Source organism: Paralichthys olivaceus, chromosome 6, assembly GCF_024713975.1.
Source record: "Paralichthys olivaceus isolate ysfri-2021 chromosome 6, ASM2471397v2, whole genome shotgun sequence".
NCBI classification, from domain to species: domain Eukaryota; kingdom Metazoa; phylum Chordata; class Actinopteri; order Pleuronectiformes; family Paralichthyidae; genus Paralichthys; species Paralichthys olivaceus.
The window spans coordinates 12,611,608-12,639,078 of NC_091098.1; the positions used below are offsets into that span (position 1 = coordinate 12,611,608).

General features: G+C 41.0%; 1 protein-coding gene across 2 annotated transcripts in view; it reads right to left on the reverse strand.

The window, feature by feature from the left end:
• Positions 1-27,471, reverse strand: part of cntn3a.1 (contactin 3a, tandem duplicate 1) — a 77,105-nt gene that overhangs the window by 44,760 nt on the left and 4,874 nt on the right. For both annotated transcript variants that reach the window (XM_069526739.1, XM_020088742.2), the window contains exons 2-4: positions 19,231-19,374; positions 10,751-10,883; positions 7,749-7,924 (exon numbers count right to left, since the gene is read on the reverse strand). In XM_069526739.1, coding sequence (XP_069382840.1) covers positions 7,749-7,924; positions 10,751-10,883; positions 19,231-19,285 — 364 coding nt within the window. In that variant the 5' untranslated portion in view covers positions 19,286-19,374. The remainder of the gene's footprint in view (positions 1-7,748; positions 7,925-10,750; positions 10,884-19,230; positions 19,375-27,471) is intronic.

The following is a 27,471-nucleotide window of genomic DNA, read 5'->3' on the forward strand; positions in this document are numbered from 1 at the left end:
ACATATGATGCAGAACTTTTGCATATTTTCATGAACCACTCATGCTATGTTTGCATAAATGCAGACACAGTGCTATAAAGTCCCAAACACTTCTGACTGGAGCAAAAAGCAATTCTTCAAGTATAAGTCACACATGAGTGAATTTAATTGGAACTGCACATTGTTATCACTTTCTGTGTTTCATCCACTGCACAGAGACCAGCAACAATTAAATGACTAAGACTGAAACATCATTTGTATGGAGACCGATTACTTGTTGACAACCTGCCGAGAGAAAGCGAATAGAGATCCTTGAACACTTTGGCTTTTCTCGCCTGCTGTGGCTCTTGGAGATATCGCAGGCAGCGCAGCCAAATGTGCAGCTGCCGTATAACAACATAATCAAGACTGAATTCAAAAAAAAGGAGGGAGAGAAAGAATGGAAAAGTGACAGATACGGTGTACAAGCACAACAGGGCAGCCCTCTGCATATTAAATCATAAGTACATGATCTCTGCAGACCCTGTCAGCAATGGGAAACAGCAGCCGGCAAAACAGCATTTCATCATCACAATTGAAAACAGCTTTTCTTTGTCTTTTGTTCATAAATGAATTACGTTAAGCTGCTGTTTTATTTCCCAAATTAATGAATAGATCTCATGTTTGGTGCAGACAGATTGAGTGAATGCTTCAGTGGCCAATTCTTAATCTATGGATGATCCATGGGTAACACAAAATAACATACAGCCTCTCTGTGCATGAACAGATTTGGCTCAGTCAGGCTTCCTCAGCAAGACATCTATAAATAACACTAGAGCTGATGAAGCTCCAGAGTAAATGTGAGAATCTCTTAATTTACTACTATCTCTTACTTAATTGTGCTATGTCTAACTTCACGCAACCTCACATTTTATCATAGTACAAATTAAAAACATAACAAAGGGAATGATAATAAGTTGCTGTTGAATGTTTCCTGCTTGCTTTTCGAGCAAATTAAGCTTTGGCTCTTTTATAACATCCATTACTTGGTAAAGACCATAGCTCACAGTTATAAATAATCTGGTATTGGCCACCCAGAGAGGCAATGATAATTTTGTTTTTATCATACAAGTTTAATCATATTTAATCTGCTTTATTTTAATATTTTGACATTTGCCAACAGCTTAAAAACAGTGTGTCTCAGTGAAGCCATTCGAGGATGATAGTGGACCAGCAGGAACAATACCAGGACCTTGAATCTATAGCACCTGAATGGAGTCTAGCCATCATTACCTACACCAAGGAGTTTATGTTTTCACCCTATCCGTTTGTTGGATAGAGGAATTAATTAACACTGCAAAATAGTTTTTGACATTTTCACTATTCTCCCAGGGAATATTTCACGGATGTTGATGACAAAGATCAGGTACATTTAGGAAACTGATGTCAGAGTGTGTCAAATTTGGCGCAGCTTGAAATAAAGGCCCATCTCCATTCAAAACCGCAAACGTAACCCTGCTATGATAATACATCATCTAGGAAATGTCACAGATTTCATGAGAATTTCTGACATTCTGAGTGACACTGCCTGTCGCTGATTACTTGAGCTTATATGTCACAATAGGTCTGTTGAAAAAAGAAAGTTGCTTCTCTTTTCACCTCTGCCCACACACAGTATGGGCTTAGTGAGAGATAACCAGTTATTTGATGACATATTAAACTATAGCTGCTCTGGCAGGGTTCAAATCCCAGTAACTGCAGGAGCATGGATTTTGAACGGTTTGATCGAATGGTTTCAAGTTATTACTCTGTACACTGTCGTCGTGAGAATGTATGTTCAGAAATAATATACATCTACAGTGGGCTATGGACAGCCTTTTCAGGCTTGATTCAGATGGCACACTATAAGAAAACCAACTGTGTGTGTGCAAAGAAACCTTTTCTACATATTTCATATGTGAGAGAAAACACTTTAAATATATATATATAACTAAAGAAATGGCAAGAATATCTGAAAAACTAAAATTAAAATTATCTTTTGTTTTACTAAAAGAAGGATCTTTTTCATATAAGTGTGAATAGTGATGCTGGGATATGTTTTGAACTGCAAAATAATTTCCTATTTGAATTATTGTATTTTGTTTTCTTTGAAATCATGTGAAGGATCTATATATAATTTAAGTAATTCACTCTTTATTCCTCCTCACCAGCTGCACATTTGATCATGGTTCTCGACTATAAAATGCTATGAAAAAACACTGACATCAGTCATCTGCCCTAAACAAGTGTCTGTGTGAGGAGCTGCTGCAGGCTGCACAAAACTGTGTCAGAAAAAGGCATACATCAAGTCAAACATTTTACCATAAGGAGACAGAAACATATCGGGCCAGACATCTCTTCCCGCTTCGGGTGAGTTTGTCCCTATATACCCTTTCTGTCAGCGGGTACTATAAACAACACATAGGCTCAGATTGAACTCTTTTCCACCAAAGCAGACTCACATTGTTGAAAATATCCGAGGTGCTCAACTCACGCTGAGAGTGAAGCTCTCCTGATTAATATTCCTTTGGAGTATGGCAGGGCGTAAATGAGCTAGACACACTAAAAGCCAACAATGCCTGACAACCCAAGCTGTTCTGCACCCTGTGGATCAGCTTATCAAGCCTATCATGGCTCTGCACCTCCGTGTGCTTCTTCATGGCCGGGTTCAGGCTATTTTGAGTGTTTTCAGATCCATGAAATTGGATGTGAATTTGCATTTATTTGGACTTGCTACTCCAATGTGACCCATTGTGGTGAATGAGAGGAGATTGCAGAAAAAGGAAAATTGAAGCCATTCTGTCGGAGTTTGAGCTCGAGGACAATTTGTGATGTGGTTACATTTGTCTCCTCGCCATTGGACAAAAGGAAAATTAGACTTTCAAAAAACTTTCTTTATAAGAAGTTCTTCAACTATGGTTGATTTGCTTCCATTAGGCTTCTGTCTTTTAATGAAAAAAAGGATTATTCTGTATTTCTGATGTAAGCTGACCAGCCACAGCAGGATCAGGTAAAACATGTATAAACAATGAGCTTTTCATCCAAAAAATAAAAATAATAATGAAACATAAATAATATTTGATGTGAAATGTCATTAACATTTTTCTCAATGACTTAAAATGTGAAAGTGCCTTACAAATTCAGTAAGTCTGAAAATGTTAGATGTGGAGTGCAAAGGCAGGAGGTGATTATGTAGTTATGTTTTAAGGAGATTCCAAATTGATTCTCACAAAGCTGTTATCTTCTTGAGTTCTTTCCTCTCCTCTGATGCCAAATGCTTGTGCTCATAGTGGAAACATTGTTGAGTTTCTCTATAATATTGCAAAGTCTTGACTTACTATGTTAAGTGCGTTGACAATGTAATGACTGAAGGAAGGAACATGTTGTTATTTAGGGTTAGGGTTAGTTGGGGTTATAATATGTGACATCAATGTATTACTGTTGCTATGGATTTTTTGTTAGTTTTTTCTTATTGAATGAGTTGTTTCACTGTTATATACCTTTTATATAACTTCTGATGCAGCTGTTTTTAACTTCGCCAAGACACACCAGACCGTTTGTTGATTGCTAGATTATACAAAACACAACTGAATGGATTTCCATGAAACTTGGTGGAAGCATGCAGTATAGGTCAGAGAAGAACTCATTAAATGTCTTCTTTTTCTTATTTAACAATGTAAGATACTGTGTTTGCAACATTTTCACTGGTTTCCCAGGAAATAATGAGACATGTTTGGAATTTGATATCTTTGAGTGAAAGAAATTTGTTGCAGCTTGATTGAATATAAGGGGACTGTTGGGCATTTGAACTTATGTGATTGTCTTTCCACGCTGTCTCTGCGCACATGAAACCTTTTTGGGTTCTAGGTTCAAATGTGGTGCTATCATTAGTAGTGTAGCAGCAGTAGTAGTAGAAGTAGTAATACCTAACATGTATGCATTTTGCATGTGAGGAACATTGAGCAAACTTGCAAAAACATGCAACAGTAGTAACCCCTTAAAAAGGTGAGAACCACTAATCTCATTCTCCTTATTCCTATAGACACAGTTATCTATGAGAAGTCCCATTAAATTAACACCTCAGAGCAACATGCTAGTTTGTAAGTATCTTCTAACTTACTTGTAACTCACAGTCATTTACAGCTAGCTAAGGTACAAGTCTAGTCCATGAAACCAAAAAGCTGCCATCAACAAGTAGTTATCATAAAAGCAAGAATATATAAAATAATGAATATTACTGATGATAAAAAAATCATTATCCCCTCTCATCTCTGTCTGCTTCCCTGCCCTCTCCTCTCCCTCCTCTGTGCGAGAGAAGCGTCTCGCAGTGAAGCCCTAACAGTGAGTGACACATGACATTTGAGGAGTGATCAACATCAAAGGGGCCTAATTCTTACACAGTCCGACCGCTGCTCTCTCCTGACAATTACACCACCGCCGTGAAGTGCAGCATTCAGAAGATGTCCACTGCTCTCCTCCCTGATGGATGATTAGAGACCCAGATTGAGCACTTAGCATCACAGCGCTGATGAGAAACATTATTGTCCCTTGCTCAGACACATTTCAGCTCAAAACAGACTTAATTTTCACCTGAGGAAACATCAATGAGTAAGAGTACAAAGCTAATGGAAATGATAGAAGGAGAAGAAAAAAAGAAGAGATAGAAATCTTGCAAAGTAATTATACAGATAAGGCAGTAAGGTTTGACCGGGGCCAGTAGGAAAAAATACAAATGAGGGGCAATTACAGGGCTGAATTTGATAGGAGGAAGCACAGGCACCAAGATACAAGGGAGTCGCGTCCTGCATTTCTTTCATAAATACAGCAATTTCATCCTTCATTAAACACAGTGTTACCCTTGTGGCTCTATAAGCAGTATTGCATCTCGGCAATAGCATGTTCCTTCTCCAGGATCAGACATCTAATACACTCTGCGTATCTTGCAGGCCTTGCAATCAGCTGCATGATGTTGCATCTTGCAGCGGTGAAAATCCTTTCACTTACAGCAAAAAATATCCCTGGGAGATTAGGAAACTCAATCTGGTTTGATAACCAACTAGATTATTCCTTGCAGCGTTCCCAGCAGGCGAGCAGAACCTTTTAAACATTTAAGTCTGTATTGTCAACAGGATCAAGAACCTTTATACTTTTAGAGGTTTAAGCCCCAACCAGATGGTAACAGAAACTGTTATATCATCCATCTTTCAGGGGATTAAAATGTAGGCCACATCAACTTTTATAGAGGGGCTGCACGTTCAAGCAATACAAGTGTGATGCAGGACATTATCCGCTGGCGCAAATCAAAGACACTGATCTTCAGTACTTCATCAGCATAACCTTTCATCAATATTTTATTTAATTTGTATAAACACAATGTTGTAATCACTGTTCTACATCTGTTTTGTTTTTTTTGCAGTGGGGACTAAAAGCTTTAGTTCTAGGCTTTCATGCCCGGGCAGCACTGGGTGCGTGTGCAGAGCTTTGCTGCTGCGTAGCTGATCTGCTGCGTCTAGCACGTCTGTTGTTGACACGGGGAGCGTGTCTGCCTTCTGCCTGCTACGGAGCTGCTACATGAGGTTTGTTTGACTCTATTTACTTGAATAAAAGTAGGCTGATGTACTTCACTAAATGCCAGGACTCTATGGTATGAAGCTGTGCATCTTCTGGTCCGGCCAAAATTTCACAATAAAAACCTTGTAAAACAAATGAATGAATTCAGTCGACAGAAATGCTAGAGTGCTTATACTTTGAAACAGGTAAAAGAACCGTTGCAAATATTTATATTTGTGACATATTCCCAAAGAATATGTTGAAACTCAGATAATTTTCACTGAGATCCAGATTCTCTAGAAGAGCAACGTAGTTCACAAGCAGGAGACATGCAGCTGCTCATACCTGTTGAAATTGGCGCCAAAATGAAAAGGAAGACGTTCATGAGCCACTCGTGCATCCAGCGCAGCCAAGGCACCAGAATAAAAGATTGGCATCTGGATGTTATTGTTGATCCTTGTAGTCCCTTCATTAATGGTCCTTACCTTGGTTTTTGTCTCATGAAGTTATTACAAGAGGGGTGTGAGCCCCTCAGTGTCATATTGAGCCACTCTGAGTCCGTTACAAATGACACCATACTGACTCAATACAGGCTGCTCCTCCAATGAATTATTCCCTTGACCTGAGACCTGCTCAATCACCCACCACACTTAATTAAGTTAAACCAAGAGCAATAAATAAGATGTATGACACATCAGCACCGATGCTTGTTCCCATCCGTTGACAAAGCCACAGGTTCCAGGTCAGGCCCCAGCGATGGATGGAACCAATCACAGTGACATACAGTGTAGACCAGGACTGGGAAACTAATTGGAATTGTGAATATGATCAACAGCCCGTGAGCAGCCCAAGACTCAGGTTTGCCCTAATGCTGAAGATTTAATGGTGCTTTGAGACAAGAGATGGATACCTCTGAGTCTCTCGCTGCCAAGGATCATCTCCGTGTCTGCTGCGGCAGAGAAACAGACATCAGAATTCAATCTAGCTGCACCATCTGTTCACAGATATAAGGGCTGTCATTTGATATGGGCTGCCCATCAAGACTGGAGGCCTCAAGTTCACCTTGCCATCAGAGATGCTTCAGAATCAGGTCTTATAAAATGTGATAGATGGAGGCTGTAAAGCATCAACCACACTGGGGTCTGTCAAGGCCCAGCACACAATAACGCAATCTTCATCACAAGGGTGTGAGGAGTTTAAAAGCACCAGACAAAGTAAACACCGGCAGTGGAGCTTTAATCATTGTTAAAGAAAAAAAAAAGATGCCATGATACGACTGGATATGATATGATGTTTCCTCATTAGTAACCGTAACTGTATCGGCCTACTGTAAGAGTCTCCTGTCGCTGGTTGTTTTTTAGTTTGTGAGGATCTGACACCAAACAATTTCCAGTGAATCCTACTGGGTCATTATAGTTTCAGTGAACCAAAACGTTTGATGCTTAATTAAACTTTTACTTTCTGAAACAAACAAAAACTGTGCTGAACTCAAAAAGATCTGAACTCGATTTGAGGTGAGAGAAACTTGCTATAAGAAAACTGAACATAACAAATGGTTTGGGTAAATAATAATCAATGTCAAAGTTTTAGCAAGATGGGGTTACAAGTAACAATACAACTCAAATAAAATGATCCTGATTTACCCGCTGAATACTCACCTTGCACCCCTCCCTTACGTTTTATTTTTCCACAGGCTCTTGTGTGTCTTGTGTAATTTTTGCAGCCACCACAAATACATTGCACAAGCACTGTGAGAGCTATATAACAAGTAAACTTAAAATATTCTCCTGCAGAGTTCTGCTCTTTACAAGTGTTTGTCATTTTATTCACATAAAGTGTTGAAAACCACAACTGCATTTCTCATCTAAGTAGCAACAATCATTTTTTAAATGTGAAAGAAATCATTTTCATGTCAACTGATGTGACAATTCTTATTGTGATAGCCAGCCCTAACTGAAAGCTTCCTGCTTCGATCTGGAGTTGGCAAGGAGAGGGCTACAGAAGTCTGATAAGGTCATTTCATTTTAACTCCACACCCTCTGATTTTCAAACTTGTAGCCTTCAATACGCTGCTTCAAGTGACATCACAAGAGGTGAATCATAAACACCCTGTCCACAGCTTGTTTTTTTATGTATATAGTAGTGCATCTCAGAATGTGTAAACAGGGAAAATTGCAAAAACCAGTGTACGTTCTACTCACATGCTACATGCAGACTGGCCTCTCTGCTGACGATGGTTCCAAAAGAGTTTGATGCCAGGCACTGATAGATGCCAACATCTTCCTCTTTATTCAGATGGCTGATGTGCAGGTTTCCTCCCATGAGAGAGTAACGTGACCCTGGTCTAACCAGGATGAAAGAGTCATTTAGCTTCCACCTGTGAATGTAAGCACATGACACACAACAGCAAGTTCAGATTAATGATGTCAGATAGATGCTGATGCAAACACATTGAAGTGATGTAAAAAAAAAAAAAGAGTTTGCCCAGTGGCCTACACTATTACCAGACATTATTATGGCTAAAGCAGGCATGGATGACGGCAGCAGGTCATTTCAAAACACTTTTTAATTTGAAGTCCGGCTGTTATTCACTTTTAACGTAAGTCTTGCTTGCTGATCAAACTCTGTAAATTCCTGGGCTGTTTCCCTTAGTTTGTTTAGTCTGTATGTCTATCAACTGAAACGCCAGTGAGGACTGTATTTTCACTGGGAATCAAAGTCCTTCCCTCCAATCATAGTGATTATCACATGGGGGGCTACAGGCAAAGCACGGGATAATACAACCTCCTGATTGAACCTCTTGTTTACATAAATACACCAGTCTAGTGATTTTGTGTGTGTGTGTGTGTGTGTGTCAGAGAGAGAGACGGTGAGAGCAGCAAAATGCCAGACTCTGTGGCTTGATTTGGGGAGGCCTGTGGTTGTTCACTTTGCATAATTGCGGCTCGTGTTCCAAGAGGACCTGCTGCGTTGATGATGTCAGTTCAACAAAAGTCCACATGTGACCATAACCTCCCTAATACTTACCCAGACTACAAGGTACAGTTTTCATCAACTGGGAACAGCAGAGTTATTAATACACTTGAAAAGCATCTAACTCCTCGATTTTGTTTAGCACAAACGTTTCTAATCATACTCTGGTTCATTTAATGAATTCAGCTGGTTGTTGAGATTGCATTAAACTTGGGGAAAGTTAGTGTGCAAATAATACTTTCATTCTAATACAGAGAAGGGAAAGGAATGAGATGAGAAAAACGGAACAGCATAAATATGGTATAACAAGAAAAGGGACATTTTCAAAAGGAAAAAGGTTTTTATCAAATAAATAGGGTACAGTTTGGTGGACTGTTTGGTCTTAATTAGATTTTCGCAGTTCTCTAAGAAAAAAAAAACTAAGCTTGAGGTTTCAAGCTCACCTTTCTTCCTTCTTTAGACAAAGAGAGTAGGAGGCAGGGTTGACGATGAAAGGGGGGGGGGGGGATGCAGCAAAGAGGTGCCCAATAGCAGATTGGTTGATTAGATCGATTTAGTAATTTGGTGGTGCAGCTGGAATAGTTCCAAAAGCTCCAGATGAGATGAATCAAGGGGCCATGGTGACAACCTAGAGAGGGAGCTCTATGTGGCGGCGGGCGTCGGGTACCCTTAGACAAATTAATTTGTCCTTGGCGCCCCTGAAATAAACCTGCCTACATGCACAGTGAAGTGAGGAGCAATTCAGCACATGGTGTCCCGCTGCTGAAACTCACAAGGTCCCAGAACCCTTTTTCAAAACTCATTTCCAAAGTGGCCACAACTGACCTTTATTTGGAAAAAAAAAGCATATACCAGCAATGACAGCACTATGATGTGTGTCGACTGAACAAACACAGCAAAACGTCCGTGTGTATATCAATCCCATCCTTTTGAAGGGATGGACGAACGACACGGCAGCTTGTGATCAATCTGAAAATCACTTCTTAATGTGGTATATAAACTCCCACAGTTGGTGGCACTTTCTGTAATTAAAGAGCTAATTAAAGGAAAATTAATTTGATATGGAGCCGGGCACGCTCTCAGAACTTGAACTCTGAAGGGAAAAAAAACAACTTTCAGATTTGAACTCATAAATTGGTTTTAATTTTTAAAAAGTTGGACTATCTGGACAGTGAAAGAGCGACTGATTGCCTAATAAGTATTCCAGCTGATCCAAGTGATAAGATCTTGTACATTTATTTCAATTTGTGTCCATTAGGCATAGCACCAAGGATCTTCAAGCTACATTAACGGCTGCATATGCTGATGTTATGAGAGATCGTTTCAACCTATTACACATTAAATGCTTGGCTTTGCAATTTGCATTTAATTACACTGACAGGAGTACAACATCTATGTGGCCCCATTTGATAGATTATGAATTAATAGCGTGTGCGCTTGATGCACTTCATCGCAAATCATCGTTTGCCATTTGTTTTAATTTGTCATCATTTTAGCAGCGGAGGAACTGGACATCAATTTGCTTCTAACACAATCCCCAGGGGGCGTGCTCAACCACACAGGGTCAGTGCAGTGAAGAAGGCAGCGAACAGCTACTGTTTTCCTGCACCTCCGTCTATCAAGCGATTTGTGTAACGATAACCTCCAAATCTGATGCCCCGTGGCACCGTCTGTGCAGCCTTTGGCAGCGGTTCTGTATATGAAACATTAACTGTAACAGGCCTGAAGCAAAGATATGGAGAGGCATCTTGCGCCACATCATTTCTGGTAAGTGAAATATACGCCGCTATTTTTTTCTTCTTCTTCTTCTTCACTCAATCTCTGTCATGATAGCAACCAAGCTTTGGTGCGAGATTCTTTGGGGGTCACTTGATCTTTTTCAGTGGTCACTGATACTGATGACAGGAAGCTCTCACAGTGGATTCTCCAGCAGATCAATGTCATCTAACAATGCAAATATATGGCAGAGGAGCAACTAAGGCTAATTAATTCATCATTCTCAAGTTAACCATGACTGACAGCAAGGCTAAGCACTCCAGGCAGTGAGCAGCAGCGAGCCGTAAGGTCCAAGAATCCCCATGTTTTCCCAGGGCAATGAATTCAGTCTCGTTCAGGTTTTTAGTACAAATGTTGCACTTGAAAGCTCTGAGGTATTACCTGAAGGTTCTGCATCACAAAACCAAAAACCACACAAAAGTCACATGTATCAAATTATGCCTGCAAGTGTTACCTGTAGAAGGGCAGGGGGTGTCCCTGGGCCTCACAGCTAAACACCACCTCTCTGCGATTTTCACCAGCTTGAAGGGGGAACACCACACTGCCAGGTTGTTTGGTGAACACAGGCCTAAGCTGGACTCCACTTCCTGTGTGGGAAACAAAAAAAAACCAACATTAGCTTTGATATTCTGCAGAGCAGGAAAACTTTTTTATACATATACATAAATCACTTCAAATGTACAGGAAGCAAGTAGACTCTTCTCTTGAAGTGCACCTGAGAAGGTTGAATCACTTTATAACTCTGTTTGGCATGGATCTGCATTTTTCCTATTAGTCGTAAAAAGAAAAACTTGCTAGATCCCAGAGGTAATGCATAATCAGCTGTTAACCTTCATAAAATTTTAATGCAAACATCTGAATGTACAGAGTTGTCAGAGGCATGCTGCACTGCCACCACGCGTCAGCACTATTTTATCTAATCCCCTCACACTTATCACCACCTTCCCAAGGGATGTCATGTACTCACACAACAAAGACTGAGAGTAATACAGGAAAAGCCTATATTTATCAAGCCATTTTCAAAATACTTGAGAGAGTTGTTGTTTTGTGTTTTTTGTGGCTTGCACTTGTTTAACAAAGTTTGTTTTTTGTTCTAAGATAAAGGGACAAAAAGTGCTTTTATTTCAAATTTCCTCCAAATGATCCATTGTTACTAATAATGCCATCTGTTACAAGAAATCACCAGTGCTGCTTGTGAATTGCTTTAAATTACACTGTTATTCATATATGCATTGTGGACTATGTATTTGTATGGCACCTTTTTAGTCTTGATGAATCAAAGCGCTTTACAGTACAGTTTTACATTCACCTATTCACACACAGATTCACAGAATCTATGTGCATCACTTTTCTCTATGAGAAGGGGCAATTTGGGGTTCAGTATTTTGCCCAAGGACACTTTGACATTCGTAATGGGGAAGACTGGGATCAAACCGCTGACCTTCTGGTTAGAGGACGATCGCTCTAATCCCTGAGCCACAGCTATAATACTTCTTCATAGGGAGTTCTGAACAATGGGTGATTCTAAAATACATACAGCATATCATACATTTTTACTCCAAATTCTTTGCACAACTTTTTAGTTTTTGTTGGATTCTTTTCTTCACAGAACAAAGACACAGGCAAAGCCCGGAGTGACCCATGGGGTAGTTAACACTTCACTGGAATAAACATTTCTTCCTGTGATGGAAGGGAAATTCACTTGGATTTGTCAGAATACATTTGCATTTCTGAAATGGTACAGAAGTGGGAAGATGCTGTAGCCAGGATAACTTAGATATTTGTATGGGAGACAGGTAGCCCTTTCAAGCTTCTTAAGCCCAGGGAGTGCAGGCTTATCCTCAAGACCCAAAATAATTCCCTGAGAGGGTGGGAATGTTTGACAAGGGACCTTGTACACTAATTGTTCCTCTCCACAAGGATAAACTTCTCAGAACGTTACACAGAATAAAAAGACCGCCTAATTATAATCTCTGTAAGATAAAGTGTGTCCTCTGAAGCGGCAACAAGAGATGATTGATTATCCGAAGACGTTTCTTGTATATTCAGACCCAAACCCTCACTCTTGTACACAAGCTTGCCTGCCGTACACATGGTATTAATCACATCATCTTGGATAAATAATTTCAGGTCATGAACATTTGCATTCCGAATATTTTTTCCTTAAATGATGGCAAGTCAGGCCCAAAAAACTAAACCAGCCCGTTACTTATTAATAAATTGTCTGACTCTGAGCGGTTTAGAGGTCAGAAACAAAAGTTTAAAACGAATCAAGGTATTAACCTTTATAATTTTACAGCCACATAATAATAAAAAGCACCAAAAGAGAAAATCAGTAATTACAGCAATATAATTTTGTTCAGTAGCAAAACAACAAAAGCTTACTATTGTTATATAGCTCATGCACTGTTCAAACCCAGTGAGGAAGTTTAACACATCTACCTCAGATTTGTAAAATATTTTGCTGTTAGTGTTTGTCATTCTCTGCTCATAAATAAGAATTTAAAACCAAAACGTTCACTCAGGATCAAAAATAATGTCACATTTATTGGAAAATTATCAATGTTGACTGATTTGAATATTTTCATCTTGATATAATAATAATTTTTGGCCATATCATCCAACCCTGTTGAAAACGTTTGAGCACTTGAGCATGGATTGCAACTACACTGCAAAATTATTAAGTAAATACAATTCATTAATTATTGATGTCACAGTTTACCTCACAGAATAAGGTCAAAAACTGAATGTGCAATGAGAACATTTTATGGAAGTGTAGTTAATTATTTAACAACTGTAACAGAACATATTGCTTCACCTGGAATGTAACCACGAGGACGCCTCGTATTATGTTCGTAATCAATCCCTAAATGGATTACATCACTTACCTCACTAGTTCGATGCTCAATATTCAATTAATGGGAAATAATCAACACAGATATTTGGCTGCAGCCATTACTCTCGGTTATGGCGGCACTTAATTGACCTGATCTTTGGCAGCGCCATGGCAACTGTTATAATGGCGTGTCAGTATAATGAGAAGGGATTGCGCTCCAGGGGCTGTGCCCGCGGCTTCCGCTCAAACTGATGCAAACTCTCTGAAACTCTATCGTTGCCCTAACAGGAGTGAATGAAGAGTGCAGGAGGGAAACAAGATTTTTTTTTCTCACTTGCTTTCTGCTAATAAAACACTGAGGTGCTACACACTACAACAGTGCCACACAGACACTGAGGGATTTACTTTTTTCATTTCTGTAAAATATTTGACTTGGCTTGACCAGACCATGAAGGCACAGTGCGATACTGAGTAACGAAAGACAATTACTGAAATTAACGAATGATCTGAGAAGCAGTCAAGAAATCATGTCAAAATAACGCATGTGAAAATCTGATTGGAGTTCCAACCCTGAGCACCCCAGAGCACAAAAAGTGAAATAATAAAAAAGTGCTCTATCAGAGAAGTGCAGCGATCCAGAGTCCTTACAGGAAGTAGACTGCACAATGCTGCAGGACACAGATGGAGGTCATTATGAAAGGATCTTTAATAAAAATAGGCCGACTCCACTCATATTTGTCACCTGCTGCCAGATGGTGATAGGTGCAGCCATTTTTTCGAAGGCTCCTCAGACAACACAAGACTCAGCATCGAGGCACGAGTGGAAGGCAGACGGAGCTGTTTTGGAGGTTGAAATAAAAACTAATCTCAAATTCAATACTAGCTGACAGCAAATGAATTCCTCCAGCTTACCTCAGCATGAATAAACAGGCACATGGGGAGTTGGCTGTGGGGGAGGTATCAGTCGTTTGTGAGGTCCCAAATCCATTCGTTTCAGCTCAGGGTTTTATGCATCAAATAAAAAAAGCCAATCTTGCGTTTTAAAGCATCTTTCCCCTCTGTTCAGGCCGATAAGGTACACCTTTAAGGTCTCTCATTCAGGGGCAGCAAATGTTTCTCCAGTGCAGAGAGGGGAAGGTTCGAGGTTGTTTCGATCATTCAACCACATCATTATGTACAAGTCTGTTGGATTTGTTTCTCAGGATCCTTGAAAAAAAGTAACATGCAAGTAAAAAATTGCCTGAAAAACTTTTAATAATTGAATGTTTCACCAGGAAAATAGTGGAAAGGAAAAACTTTCCTAAGATCTTGGTACTGTAGATGCAGTGAGAAGACCCTTACGAATAATAGTCCCACTTAAACAGGACTTAAATTCCAGTACTAGGGGTGAGCTACACTGTGGAACTTGTTAATTTAACTACTTACAACACCAGTGACAGTTTGTACAGCGAGGGATTGAGGCAAACACATTTCCAACCGATATCGAACTACTGTTGCGTCATTCTCCAGCTATAGTGCAGTTGAAATTAACACCCCTTGTATTGATGGTATCCATGTTCACTGGGGGAAACACAGAAATTGATTAGGTCCAACTGGGAAAGACCAATTAAAGCTATTTTTCTGTTGTTGCTCTCTATATTGAATGTCTACATAAACCTGGGAACATATACTGCTGCTGAGAAGGCCATTTGTCATCTAATTGTAGTAATATCCCTACCTTTTCCTCCTCAGGATTGGTTCGAAGGTTATTTGTCATTTACCAGCTGCTGTGCAGTGCGTGCTAATGGAAACATTCATCATAGTAAAAACTGTACCATAATGTTTCCAACCATAGGAAAAAAGAGCCTAATTTGACCATTAGTGGTTTTCATTTTGTGACAAAGCAACGCGTATGGATTCTTGTGTATTTTTCATGATTCTGCCGTTACTACTATGAACAATGGAAAAAGACTGTTTTTTATCTTTTTCTATTGTTGCCTTTTTATTTAATGGACATTTAACTTGTTTTCCTTATCTTTGGAATCTATCTATCTTTGTGTTCCGTTTGGTTGTTCACTCAGTTCTCCATTTCCTGTTTTATTTCAAAATCTCGCTCCTTGTGTGTCTTCTGCACCTGTTCCCAATGTGTTTCACCTGTGTTCAATAATCCCTGCCTCCTTTGTGTATTTAAATCTCTGTGATTCTCTTTGTCATTGTCAGTTCATCTTGTTCTATAACAGTTGTGTGTGCTCGCACCAGTGCTTTTTACTTTCCCTTATGTTTCTCTGTGTATTTAATATTTTGATTTTTGGACCCTGTTTTACTTCAGCTACCTTTACCTGAATTAAAGTGTTTTTGTTTTTCACTTGAGACCTGTCTCCTGCTGATTTCACCTGCTCACAACACCATGACAATATTTCTTCAAACATCTAAAATAAAGCCTGACAAAACAAAAAAGTCCTAAATCGAATTTTACTTAATTTGCTCTGATTGTTGTCAAGTTCATAATGAAGCATCAGGAGACAGTAACACTGAAATAGTGTCACACCAGTGTTCCAGGCTACAGGATGTACCCTGTCAAAATATATCAAAATATAAATTACTATTTTATTGATGTGTTGTGTTTACAATAAATAAAACATGGTGCCGATTAATTATTATGGGTTAAAATAAACCCTACTGCAAACACATTTAAATTGGATGATTTCTCGTTCCCCCAGGAAGTGAAAGTACATCCTGCAAAAGAGAAAGACTCACTGGGGAGTGTTATCCCCATCATTGTATACACAGAACTTCAAAGATGCAGTAAATCCTTGCTTAAGGATTCCTAAAAGCCTTTGCTGTTCTGATGAATCAGTGAGGTAAGTCAATATTTGAAACTCCAGTCATCTCTGGGATTCACACATGGGGATAGAGCGCAAAGTAGAAGCAGTTATAGGAGATTATAATGTTGGCCAGAAGCAGCCCTTTATTTTCACCCACTACGAACCTGCAACAGGAGTGGGTTTGAAATTGTAAGCTTTGTCTCGAGAGCATTTACTTGTGGTGACTGCAGGCTGTGTCTTGTTCAAGGGAGGGTTGTCATTTCCGAAGTCTCTCTAATAACAATACTCATAAATGTATACATAAATTTAAACTGAGCTTTAATGTAAGTGATGTGGAATAAAAAGCATATTTCTATCTCAAGTTAACAAGTGTGACAAGTATCATCCAAAGTCAGTTTTTTAGTACAAAATGTATTATTTTCATCTCTACGCAGGACCTTATGTTTTCACCCTTATCTTGTTTATTATTAAGTAAGATTATTCAAAATCTGCATGACGGATTACCACAAAACTTTTTGGAAGAATGCAATATTGGTCGAGGAAGAATCCATTCATTTCTTGACTGGATCAGGGGGTAGATCCAAGGTTTTTTTTTTTTTTTAGAGGAATAATGATCTTGATTTTTTTTTAAATTGCCATAATTAAAGGACTGATATCAATTTGGTGTGGATCCAAAAAATCTGGATCTACAGGCTTTTCCACCCACTGTGATGTTGTAAATTTTAGCACAGATTCAGACTAAGGGGCATATCCAGGAATATTTTATTTTTTTGCTAAATAGGGCAGTTGGCAGACGTATATACGCTTTACTCAATTAATTTGAACAACTCATCTTAAAAAGTTAAAATGTATAGGACCCTAAAATAACTTCAGGAACATTAATTGGTGGAACAATAATAGCAACTACACTGGTAATAATTTAAAAATGACCATGATAGTACTGTATGTAGAAAGACTTGAAAAATATAAAATGGCTATATAATGGTTTACAGGTTTCTAGTAGTACAGTTTTCCTTCATTGAAACTGCCACGCAAAGTTAAATAGGGGCTATAAATGAAAACCCATTACAGCTTTGTTGAATGCTTTCTTCTGATTAACCAGCATGAGGTGATGATTTCTGAACACTATACATTCTAATCACACCACTTAATTTTAAAGAAGTCTCTTACAAGGATTATGAATTATTCTCACAGCACAAAATATTTGATTGCTGGTTGGAGCCTTAACGGCAATCTTACTGGCTGTGTTTACATTTCTGAGTCTACTGCTGCTTAACTGTAGCCCTTCGATGCCGACCATGGATGTTTCTGTGATTGCACTGCTGCCAATTATTTTTGAAACATTTCACTACAAAAGTGAAAAATATATATTTGCATCAAATGATGTATGTGTATGGCAAGTGAATGTGTAGTAGAGGAAATGTGTACAGCTGACAGCTGTAACAGCTGGGGCTTTATCTCCCTTCCTCATGCTTATTTTTCCTCCTTTACATATTTTAGTGTTTTTTTAATATTTCATTTTTATTGTAAAGAAATTCATTCTCCTCCTTCAATTCATCACGGAAAATGGGTCATAGAAAGAAAATGGATGTGTCCTGGTAATACATCTTTGTAAACTAGCAGTGATGAGAGTCCTTCTGTCTGAAGACTCTTGATCCTGAGCTGGCAGCAGCTTACAGTGTGAAGGTTAGCTGTATCTGTGCGGGGCAAACTACATCCAGCCCTACATCGACATCTCTCTTTTTTTTGCTTCCTCGCTCTCTCACTTATTCACACAAACACACATGCTGTAGAGTACCAGCCCATGCCTCAGGCCATTCAGAACCTCAAGGGGAATGGAAAGGGGGGCGGGGGTGGTTAACTCCAGATGAACTCACAATGGGAATTGCTTCCCGCTGGCCTCATTGCTCTCTCACAAACCTGCTACCTACTGTTTAAAGAAAATAAAACCTCCCAGGTCTGGGTAAATAATTTACCAAGCAGCACCTATCTAACACCATCACACTGCACTGTTTCTACCCAGCATGCACATCTGCATACTAAAATTCTTTCTCAGAACACAGAGGCTTTGGAGGTCTATCGTTATGTTGCGCCATACTTGTCTTGCAAGCAGAGCATATGTAATTTAAGCCCATACTGAATATTAATGCTCAGTTACTCTGTGTTACCAACTGCGAGTGTGAGCCTCGAGAGTGAGGCAAGGCCTGTGCAACACAATGCTTTTCAGAAAAGATTTGCCCTCTGCTCCTTTTTGTTAAGAACTAATATGTCTCGAATAGATAAATCTCAATGAATTTTCTGTACATTACAATTGCAAGAAAAATGATCAGTCAAATTATATTTTATCTCATAGGTCTTAACAAGGTGTGACATCTTTTGCCCTTAACCCTCAATGAGAGTGAAGAAAAACTACCAAGGCTTGGATCTAGTATCACAGACCTCTCTTCGAAGCTGTTTATCTGAGATCAAAACTCATTCAGGTTTATGGCAAGATTTCCACCAACACTTATATTTGTGGTGTAGATCTGAATCCCACAGTGAGTCACGGCTCCCTGATGAAGGCCTCATCAGGCATCCACTGATGTGTTTTGGATTTAGCAAAAAGTGGTGATAATTGTCATGTAGGCAAATTTAGGTGCCGACGTATTGTTGTGCTTTTGACGCATGCGCACAAACACACAGCGACAGACAGAAACATGCACGTACGCACACTAATTATTTTAGGTCCCAGCTGTGAGGAGAGGCAGCTGACAAGGCTACATGAAAGAATACGCATTCGTCAAGACACTGTGTTCATGCAACAAAGCCCTTATTCATCTCGTTCTAAGCTTCAGACTCATGACGTTCCATGACCCTGAACATTTTATAAGAGAGGACAATTAGGTCTCTCATTAAAGGCAAGATCAACGGCAAGATTTCTGTAGCAACAGCAGTACAATTAGGGTAACAACTGAGGTGCTCTTTAAAATGAATGACTGCCCATTCAAGGTTCTGTCTTTGAGAGAAAAGAAAACCTCCCTCGTTCTTTTTCAACAGGATTTACTGCCTGAAAAGAAAGAGATAGCTCCTTATCACTAACAGAAAGAACGCTGAACAACATTAATCTTTCCTATCCTTTGTAAAAACATTGGTGCAAAGCTTTGGGGCGCTCTACGCCACAAAACCTTTTAGTTTTCCATTTGACTGGTAAGAGCCATCTGTTCTGATTGCCAAGGCGCCATGACAAAACAAAAATCTATAAATAACAATTCATAGCCCCAATGCCAACAACGTGAAAATGTTTGGGCAGCTTACCTGTCAGACACTCCACCAATGACAGCAGCAGTATAAGTTTCCATAGCAACTCCATTTTAATGGTCTCAGGTCAATACGAGCTCACATCCAATCACAGGTGTGCAGAATCCTGGCTTTGTCCTTTGCAGCACTTTCACCGTTAGTCTATGAAATGAAAGGAGGAGAGGTGGAAAAAGCTATTAGACATTTATATTGAGATATTTGCCGGGCAGTGATTTTATGATATAAAATGCGAGAGCATATAAAAAAAATAAAAATCGTCCTAAAATCCCCAAAAAGCTTAACTAATAACTTTTAATCTCTGCAAACACTTCTGGGGACAGGGTGACATTTAATATTAGGTATATGTTATAATAGGATGTTATGCATCTGAGAGAATAATTGAAAAACAACTCTGTCTTGTGAATACACAGAAAAACTATTTGTCCAACGAAAGCACTTAGAAAACAAATTTGTTTCAGTGTTCTTAACATTGCATAATAGGAATCCTGTCTGCAAGGGAAACATAAAGGGATTGCTTGCTTGTACTCAGACCTGCTGAGACAAAAAACAAGAAGCAAGCTGGTTGTCAGACACATCCCTAGCATGTAATAAAGCACTGTCCCAGCTACTCTAGTTCGTCTGAGCTGGGGGGGATTATGTATTTCTGACACAAAGAGCTGACTGTTCGCAGCGCGAAATCATTTTCTGTCCCTGGGGAGACTCGCACAATTGATTTTCTCAAGGACTAAACCGTAATTTATCCCTGCTTAGGCTCAAATGAAGTCTCAAAAAAAAACTTGTGACATCATAATGAGACAAATTCCTCCTGTCACTGATAAACGGAGATGTATTTATTTGCCTGAAACTCTAAATGCCCTCAAACATTCTGAAAGCTATGATAGGTTCTGTTAAAGCAGCAGATAAATGTTTGTGTATGACCGGCTGGTTATGAAGGATGAAGGGAGGAAATTAGCCATTGTCTTTGCTCAAACGGACTCTCCCTGGTACATTTAACTGACCGATGGCACCGTTTCCTCCGACTGCACACCACCAGCATGCTGAAATAAATAAGAGGAAAATTAATATGAACATACAGTGTAGTCTATCAAAAATGGTGTGCCAAAAAAGCAGAGACAACTGAATGATTAAAGTTCCACCCTTCCTCAGCTATCTGTATGCTTCTTATTTTTGCACCAGTGAAAGGCATGACAGAGCATACTGATGCTTATGTGAATACATCAACTGTGCGTCCCTGACACATTCGCCTACACCACTCTCCCGTCTGCGCGTACTACACCATTAACGGCAACAGTTTCCCTCTATAAATCTCATTATGGAGATTGGGTTTGGAGTGTCATCTTAGTTCCAACTTATCTTGCAGTTATTAGGATGCAAATGTTATGAGTAAATGTTGGCTTTTAATAATAAAACAGAGAGACGGCAAAATCCCTATTTGTGCTCCTGGATATTTTTGGAGTGCTCCTCCTTTGAGGGAATAATTGTGAGCGATGCGCTGAATAAATTACTCCACACGGTGTCTTTACATGACACAGAGCCTAGAAATACAGCAAAACCTTATGTTCACAATTCACACCTATGCCAAGTTATTTATGTTTGGGTGACAAAAAACATGCATATGTAGACTGCATTGGAAAACTCCCCCCAAATAATGAACCTCAGGTTTCAATTGCAAATACAACAAAAGATAAACAAGAAGCTTTTTACAGCTGGCATTAACATACATCTTGGGTGATCCTAACACAAGTGAACAGCTAAAACACATCACTGTTTACACCAGTGTCCGTCACCCATCTCCAAAGTGTCGAGCTGACCACTTCAGTGTTCAGATTCTGTTGCTGCCTGAGACACTTCTGCTAAAAGGTCCAAGCAATAACCTTGTAATGGCGCAGTTATGACAGGAGTCGGCTACTAGGACTGAATCTTCTGTAGATTAAGAATCTGGTTTCAGTTGTGCTCACAACAACCATCTCATCCTTGATCGATTTTATTTCCTGTTACGTCCTTTTTGGGGAAGCATGAGGTAACATTAGCATTAATCCCACAAAAGATATAAGGTCAAAAAAGGAATATGATGAGGTGCCCAGTAAAGCTCGAACCCCCATACACAGAGGCTTCTGAGAGGGTTTCAGTCCAACCCTACAAGTTGTGTGAGTTATCAAATCACAATGGCCCTATTCAGGCCTGATATATGCATCTGTGGACAGTACAGGTGGAAAAACACCCAATATACATTGATGAAGATCTGATCAAGCAGTATCATAACTGATAAGGATGGGCAACAGTAATTGCCCATCCTTATACAGTAATTGAAAGCTGAGACTAACTCGTGATTACTCGAGCTTGTGCATCACACTGCAACACTGTGGCTCCACCTCCAAATTGCTACTGCCCAAACTCTGATTACAAACATTTGAAATGGCATCACTTGCATTTTTCCTTCATGTCTGTATAGTGGGATGACGTGGAGATGGCAAGACCATCTTGATAAACAGTCTATGGGCAGAACACAATCAGACATGGTCTGGGAAATACGCAGCCACATTTTTTTGCAGCGTGAGCACTACTGCTTCCTGGGCCACACTGAATAACCAACTGGTGAGTTGACGTCCTCTGGCCCTTTTGGTTCACAGATGACAAACTAGTTTGCATATAGAGCAGGACAACCAGGTCTGAACAGGACCAAATCGTCTTGAGGATCACTTGTATTTAGCACTGTTCACTTCTGATCCAATCGCCGAGACGTAATGTTAATGGCCAGTGTAAACCCTTCTACGGAGTTAACTAGACCGTGATACGGGCCACATTTTTTTGTCTGAGCCCAACCCAAACTGACAGGTATTTTATATTTTTCGGATAAATTGATAAATTGAAGCTCAATGTTAAATGGGCAAACCCATCATAATTAGCATTTTAGAATAAATATGCTTGCTGCTGAGTAATTGTTTGGACGATGAGACTGAAACCTGACCTGAATATCATTTCTGAATTACTGTCTGACACAACCCGAGCCTGACCGGGAACTGACCAAGCCCAATTGAGCATTGGCAGAACATTTTTATTTTTCTATCCTGACCCAGCCCAACTCATTGGGTTCTGCTCTGGTAACTACCAAAGTTTTGTGCTAGTCAAAAACTGTAAAATAATTGTTTTGTCATAAATGCATTCTGTTTTTAAAGCACCACAAGCCAACATAACCAGAAAGTGTGAACTACTGAGACAGCCCATTTATAAAAGCAGGTATCTGTTAGCCTCCATCAGCAGTCCCTAGATCTCTATTACTCTCATGCCCTGAGACATGAAAAATCAGACAGCAGGGTTAGTGAGGGGATAAAAGACAGGCTTTTGATCCAAAGAAGCGCTGCACTAACATGACCGCGAGGGGAATCAGGAGTGTCCATGGCGGCGTTTGACTTCCTCTTCAGAATAAACTAATTACTCTTGTGACCTAAAGTGGTGGCAACAAGACCAATGACTCACTTTCATCCCAAATTGATTCTCTCATTTGTTTTGCTGTATCTGATGAAAGTTAATGATGCAGAGGGCTTTCAAAGTTTTCCTTTCAAGACCTTCCTGTTTCATGTCTCTGAAAAATTGAATATGACCAAGGCTGGAATGACCCTCCATGGCCAAAACATTTCCTGACTCAATTTGAGCAAACTCCACTGCATTTAAATGTGACACAGCAGCGTCTAATTTTATAAATGCTTATGACATAATGCATACAAAGACTCTATGCGATGAATGACACAGATTTACATGGATTCTCTATGTCTAGGAAATTGATTTAACCCCTGCTGACTGTGTGACAGATAAGCTGCATAAAGCGTTATCTCTGTCAAGTGCCTCCTATCTGTACTTATTACTGCCATCTCAGTCCATGTACTTACACACACTATCAATATCTAGAGGAATAAATCATATCTGCCAAATTCAAGTTTGAAATTAGTTTATTTCGTGAGTATGCTATGAGGCTGCTGGTTAGTGATCAAATCATTTTAATTAAAAGCAAGTCAGGATGATGAGAGATCTGCAAAATGTCAGGTACAGCAGAGACTTTCATCTCTGACTTCATGATCTGTGGATAACGTCTTCTATAAATATTTCCACTTTGAAGGAAACAGGTGTAAAATGCCTAAATGTCACTGTGGAGGTGAAGGGGTGGCGAGAACCTTCACCTGCACCACTGAGGATCAATCAGCACAGGTGAGAGCTGTTAGCTGATTGATCCTCAGACGTTAAAAGGAGGCAGCAGAGCTGCCTCCAGAAGAACACGGGAGAACACTGAGAGAACACTAGAAACGCCCAGGAGACACACTCGGGAGGAGACTCAAGGAAGCCAGAGGTCCAGCAGGTAGTGCTGGACCATTTAAGTTATGTTTTGTATGTTCAGTTTGGCCTTAAATAAAGAAAGATGTTTCTGAACCCGCAATGGTTGAACTGGTCTGTCTCTGGCTGTCGTGGGGGGAACCCGGTGGCGTGGTCAAACGCCACACTGGCACCTGAACAGGGACCTCACACAGCCAGAGACACGGACTGGGTACAATCGTTGGGGAAGGAGACGGAGGAGATCCTGAGGCAGACGCAGGAGAACCTGAGGCAGACGGAGGAGATCCTGAGGCAGACGAAGAGGATGAGGCTTGGGCGTCTCACCTGTGGCGCCGAGCTGGAGGGGGCGGGGAGCGCTGGTCCCCGATCGGCGGTGAAGCCGATGGGTCCGGCTCCAGGGTCAGCGGGGAAGCTGACGCCTCCGGTTCCAGCGCTGAGGTCGGCGGGGAAGCCGAGACCTCCGGTTCCGGTGCCTCGGTCGGCGGTGAAGCCGACACCTCCCGGGCCGACTCCTCTTCCTGCTCCCGTGTCAGCGGAGAAGCTGACGCCTCCGGTCCCGGTGCCTAGGTCGGCGGTGAAGCCGACACCTCCCGGGCCGACTCCTCTTCTTGCTCCAGGTTCAGCGGGGAAGCGGACGCCTCCGGTTCCAGCGCTGAGGTCGGCGGGGAAGCCGAGATCTCCGGTTCCGGTGCCGCGGTCGGCGGGGAAGCCGACACCTCCCGGGGCGACTCCTCTTCCTGCTCTCGGGTCAGCGGGGAAGCTGACGCCTCCGGTCCCGGTGCCGAGGTCGGCGGGGAAGCCGACACCTCCGGGTCCTGCTCCTCTTCCTGCGCCCCGGTCAGCGGAGAAGCTGACGCCTCCGGTCCCGGTGCCGAGGTCGGCGGGGAAGCCGACACCTCCGGGTCCTGCTCCTCTTCCTGCGCCCCGGTCAGCGGAGAAGCTGACGCCTCCGGTCCCGGTGCCGAGGTCGGCGGGGTCTCCCGGAGGGCGGCGCACTCCTGTTCCGGGGTCCAAGGTGCCCGTGCGGCGGCGCCCACCTGCTCCGGGGGCCAAGGTGCCCGTGCGGCGGCGCCCACCTGTTCCGGGGTCCAAGGTGCCCGTGCGGCGGCGCCCACCTGTTCCGGGGTCCAAGGTGCCCGTGCGGCGGCGCCCACCTGCTGAGGGGTCCAAGGTGCCCGTGCGGCGGCGCCCACCTTCCAGGCCGCCTGAGAGAGGCCGCGTCCCGCGACGCCCACCTGCTCGACCCCCGGAGCGCCTCAGTCGGTGGGCTGGGCTCCTCCCCTGGCCGGATGGGAGGGGGGGGGAGTAGTTCAGGCCGGATAGCTCCCGGGCCTGAGTTTGACGGTGGGGGTATGTGGAGGTGAAGGGGTGGCGAGAACCTTCACCTGCACCACTGAGGATCAATCAGCACAGGTGAGAGCTGTTAGCTGATTGATCCTCAGACGTTAAAAGGAGGCAGCAGAGCTGCCTCCAGAAGAACACGGGAGAACACTGAGAGAACACTAGAAACGCCCAGGAGACACACTCGGGAGGAGACTCAAGGAAGCCAGAGGTCCAGCAGGTAGTGCTGGACCATTTAAGTTATGTTTTGTATGTTCAGTTTGGCCTTAAATAAAGAAAGATGTTTCTGAACCCGCAATGGTTGAACTGGTCTGTCTCTGGCTGTCGTGAGGGGAACCCGGTGGCGTGGTCGAACGCCACACTGCCTCCTTTTAACGTCTGAGGATCAATCAGCTAACAGCTCTCACCTGTGCTGATTGATCCTCAGTGGTGCAGGTGAAGGTTCTCGCCACCCCTTCACCTCCACAGTCACATTATCATAATAATCAACATCTCAGATGATGTCTACTCATATGTGAAGAGTAGACACTCATCACATATAATCTTCCTTTTGAAGATTAATCAACACATATTTTGATAATAAATTAAATTTAAATACACAGCAGCAAAAATACCAAGCATTTTCTTATTCAGGCATTCACTTATAAATTGAATAATACATTCAGGTTTGTCAGACAAAACAAGAGAGGTAATATGCACTTTGTGCTATGCAATTTTCATTGTTTTTTGGTATGTCCTTCATTATTGCCACCTGTCACTATTTTCTATTAATCATGGTTGTCTATGACATCATCAAATTTATTGTCTGATCAACATTTTAAAAACCAAAGATTTTACTCATGTAGGACCGAGAAAACCAGAAGATTCATATTTGAGACAGTGAAAGAGATATGACATTAACAAAACAGGAGCTACACAATTATATGCAAACTATTTAATTGATTAATCGATTAATTATTGTAACTCTATAGTAGTCTATAGTGTAGCAGTGCTATAACAAACCACATGGACTCAATGCCATGAAATGCAACAGCAGAAAGCTTGGACACAAAACAGAGCACTTCATTTTATTAGATTTTTGAGGAAATGCAGCTGCTTTGAGGGAGGCTCAGAGTAGTAGAGACAAAGAGCTCCTCCAAATTTCAGTGTTGTCAAAGTGACATCTCTGTTCCTCTTCTTCTCTGACAGTTGATAAACCACAGATTCCAGTTCAGTCAGACTCAGAAGCTGACAGTGATGGCAGCTGATTCGACCCTCTCCGCTACACCCGATCTCTCTGCTGCCATCAATTTTTCAGGGCTCAAAAAATGTATTAATAGAAGGGTACTGCAGGTCCCGTTGGTTGAAGAGTCCCGATGAAGATACAATTCACACAAAATGCATGAGCAGCCCACACATACTCACACACACCCACTTCCCTCCGAGCTCTGAATCATGAATGAGACCAGACTCCCTGACTGTGCGAGGAACGAGACACGACCAGGAAAAATGGCATACAATGCTGCATCTTTAATCACCTGAGCCGTGACTTCATTTGATCTGCAGACACCAGCTCGATCAGTGTTTCCCTACATGTGAGCCTCATCTCACGGCTCCGAGGGCCTCAGTCATATAAAATTAATTTTCTCATGGAGTTGAGAGTATACTCGTAGTAGTGGACGTTAAATTTATTCTTAATTCTGCATATTTTCATTCACTGCACACACGAATCACGGATTTACCAAGTACCTCTGTGGAAGAGTGGCAGTGATAATGATATCAAGTCTTCATCAGATGATGTTATTTTGCAGTTATAGGTTATTTAAAAATAAATATTCAATCATTAAAACTGTACACAGTTGTAAGACAACATATTATGCTTAATCTTAAGAAAAGACAGCACATGGTGGCAAATAAACTGTAGATTGAGTCTTATCTTATTCGTTGCAAAAGTGAATGCATATATGACGTAATCCTCTGACATCATAATGGTGTCATAACGATGTTAGGTTACAATATTAGATTTAGGTCATATCTATAGTTCTACAAGATGCAGAGATATATCGTAAATGCATTTTTGAACTATACTATAACTTAATTACCAAACATCTAATGGTGAATACATTTCTGATAAATATAATTAAGCTTCAGATTGTTTCTCTCCTACTCGCAGTTACCTTAGAAAATCAGTTCTTCTGACCTGAACATTTGACCTATCAGCTCCAAAAGTGAATCGATAAACTGCACACACATACACAAACACACACAAACACACAAACACTCACACTTTTTGTTAAGGTGTTATACAGGCACCAATTTCATAATATTGTTTATTAATAACAAATATTGTATTTACATTTCTCTACCTTCATATAACTGGTTGTTGCTATGCATTAAGTCTGTTTCATATCTATTGGATCCATAAAACACATTTGTAGCATCCTTTACAATTTGAAGATTGACTGTACTTTCAAAGCAGTTTTGAAGATGCTTTTGCTTGTGCTGACTGCAAACACTGAACCTTTCAAGTCCCACAGAGATTAAATAAAATGTTAGCTCCCCCATACCAACCTTGCTCTTCAAGAATCTATG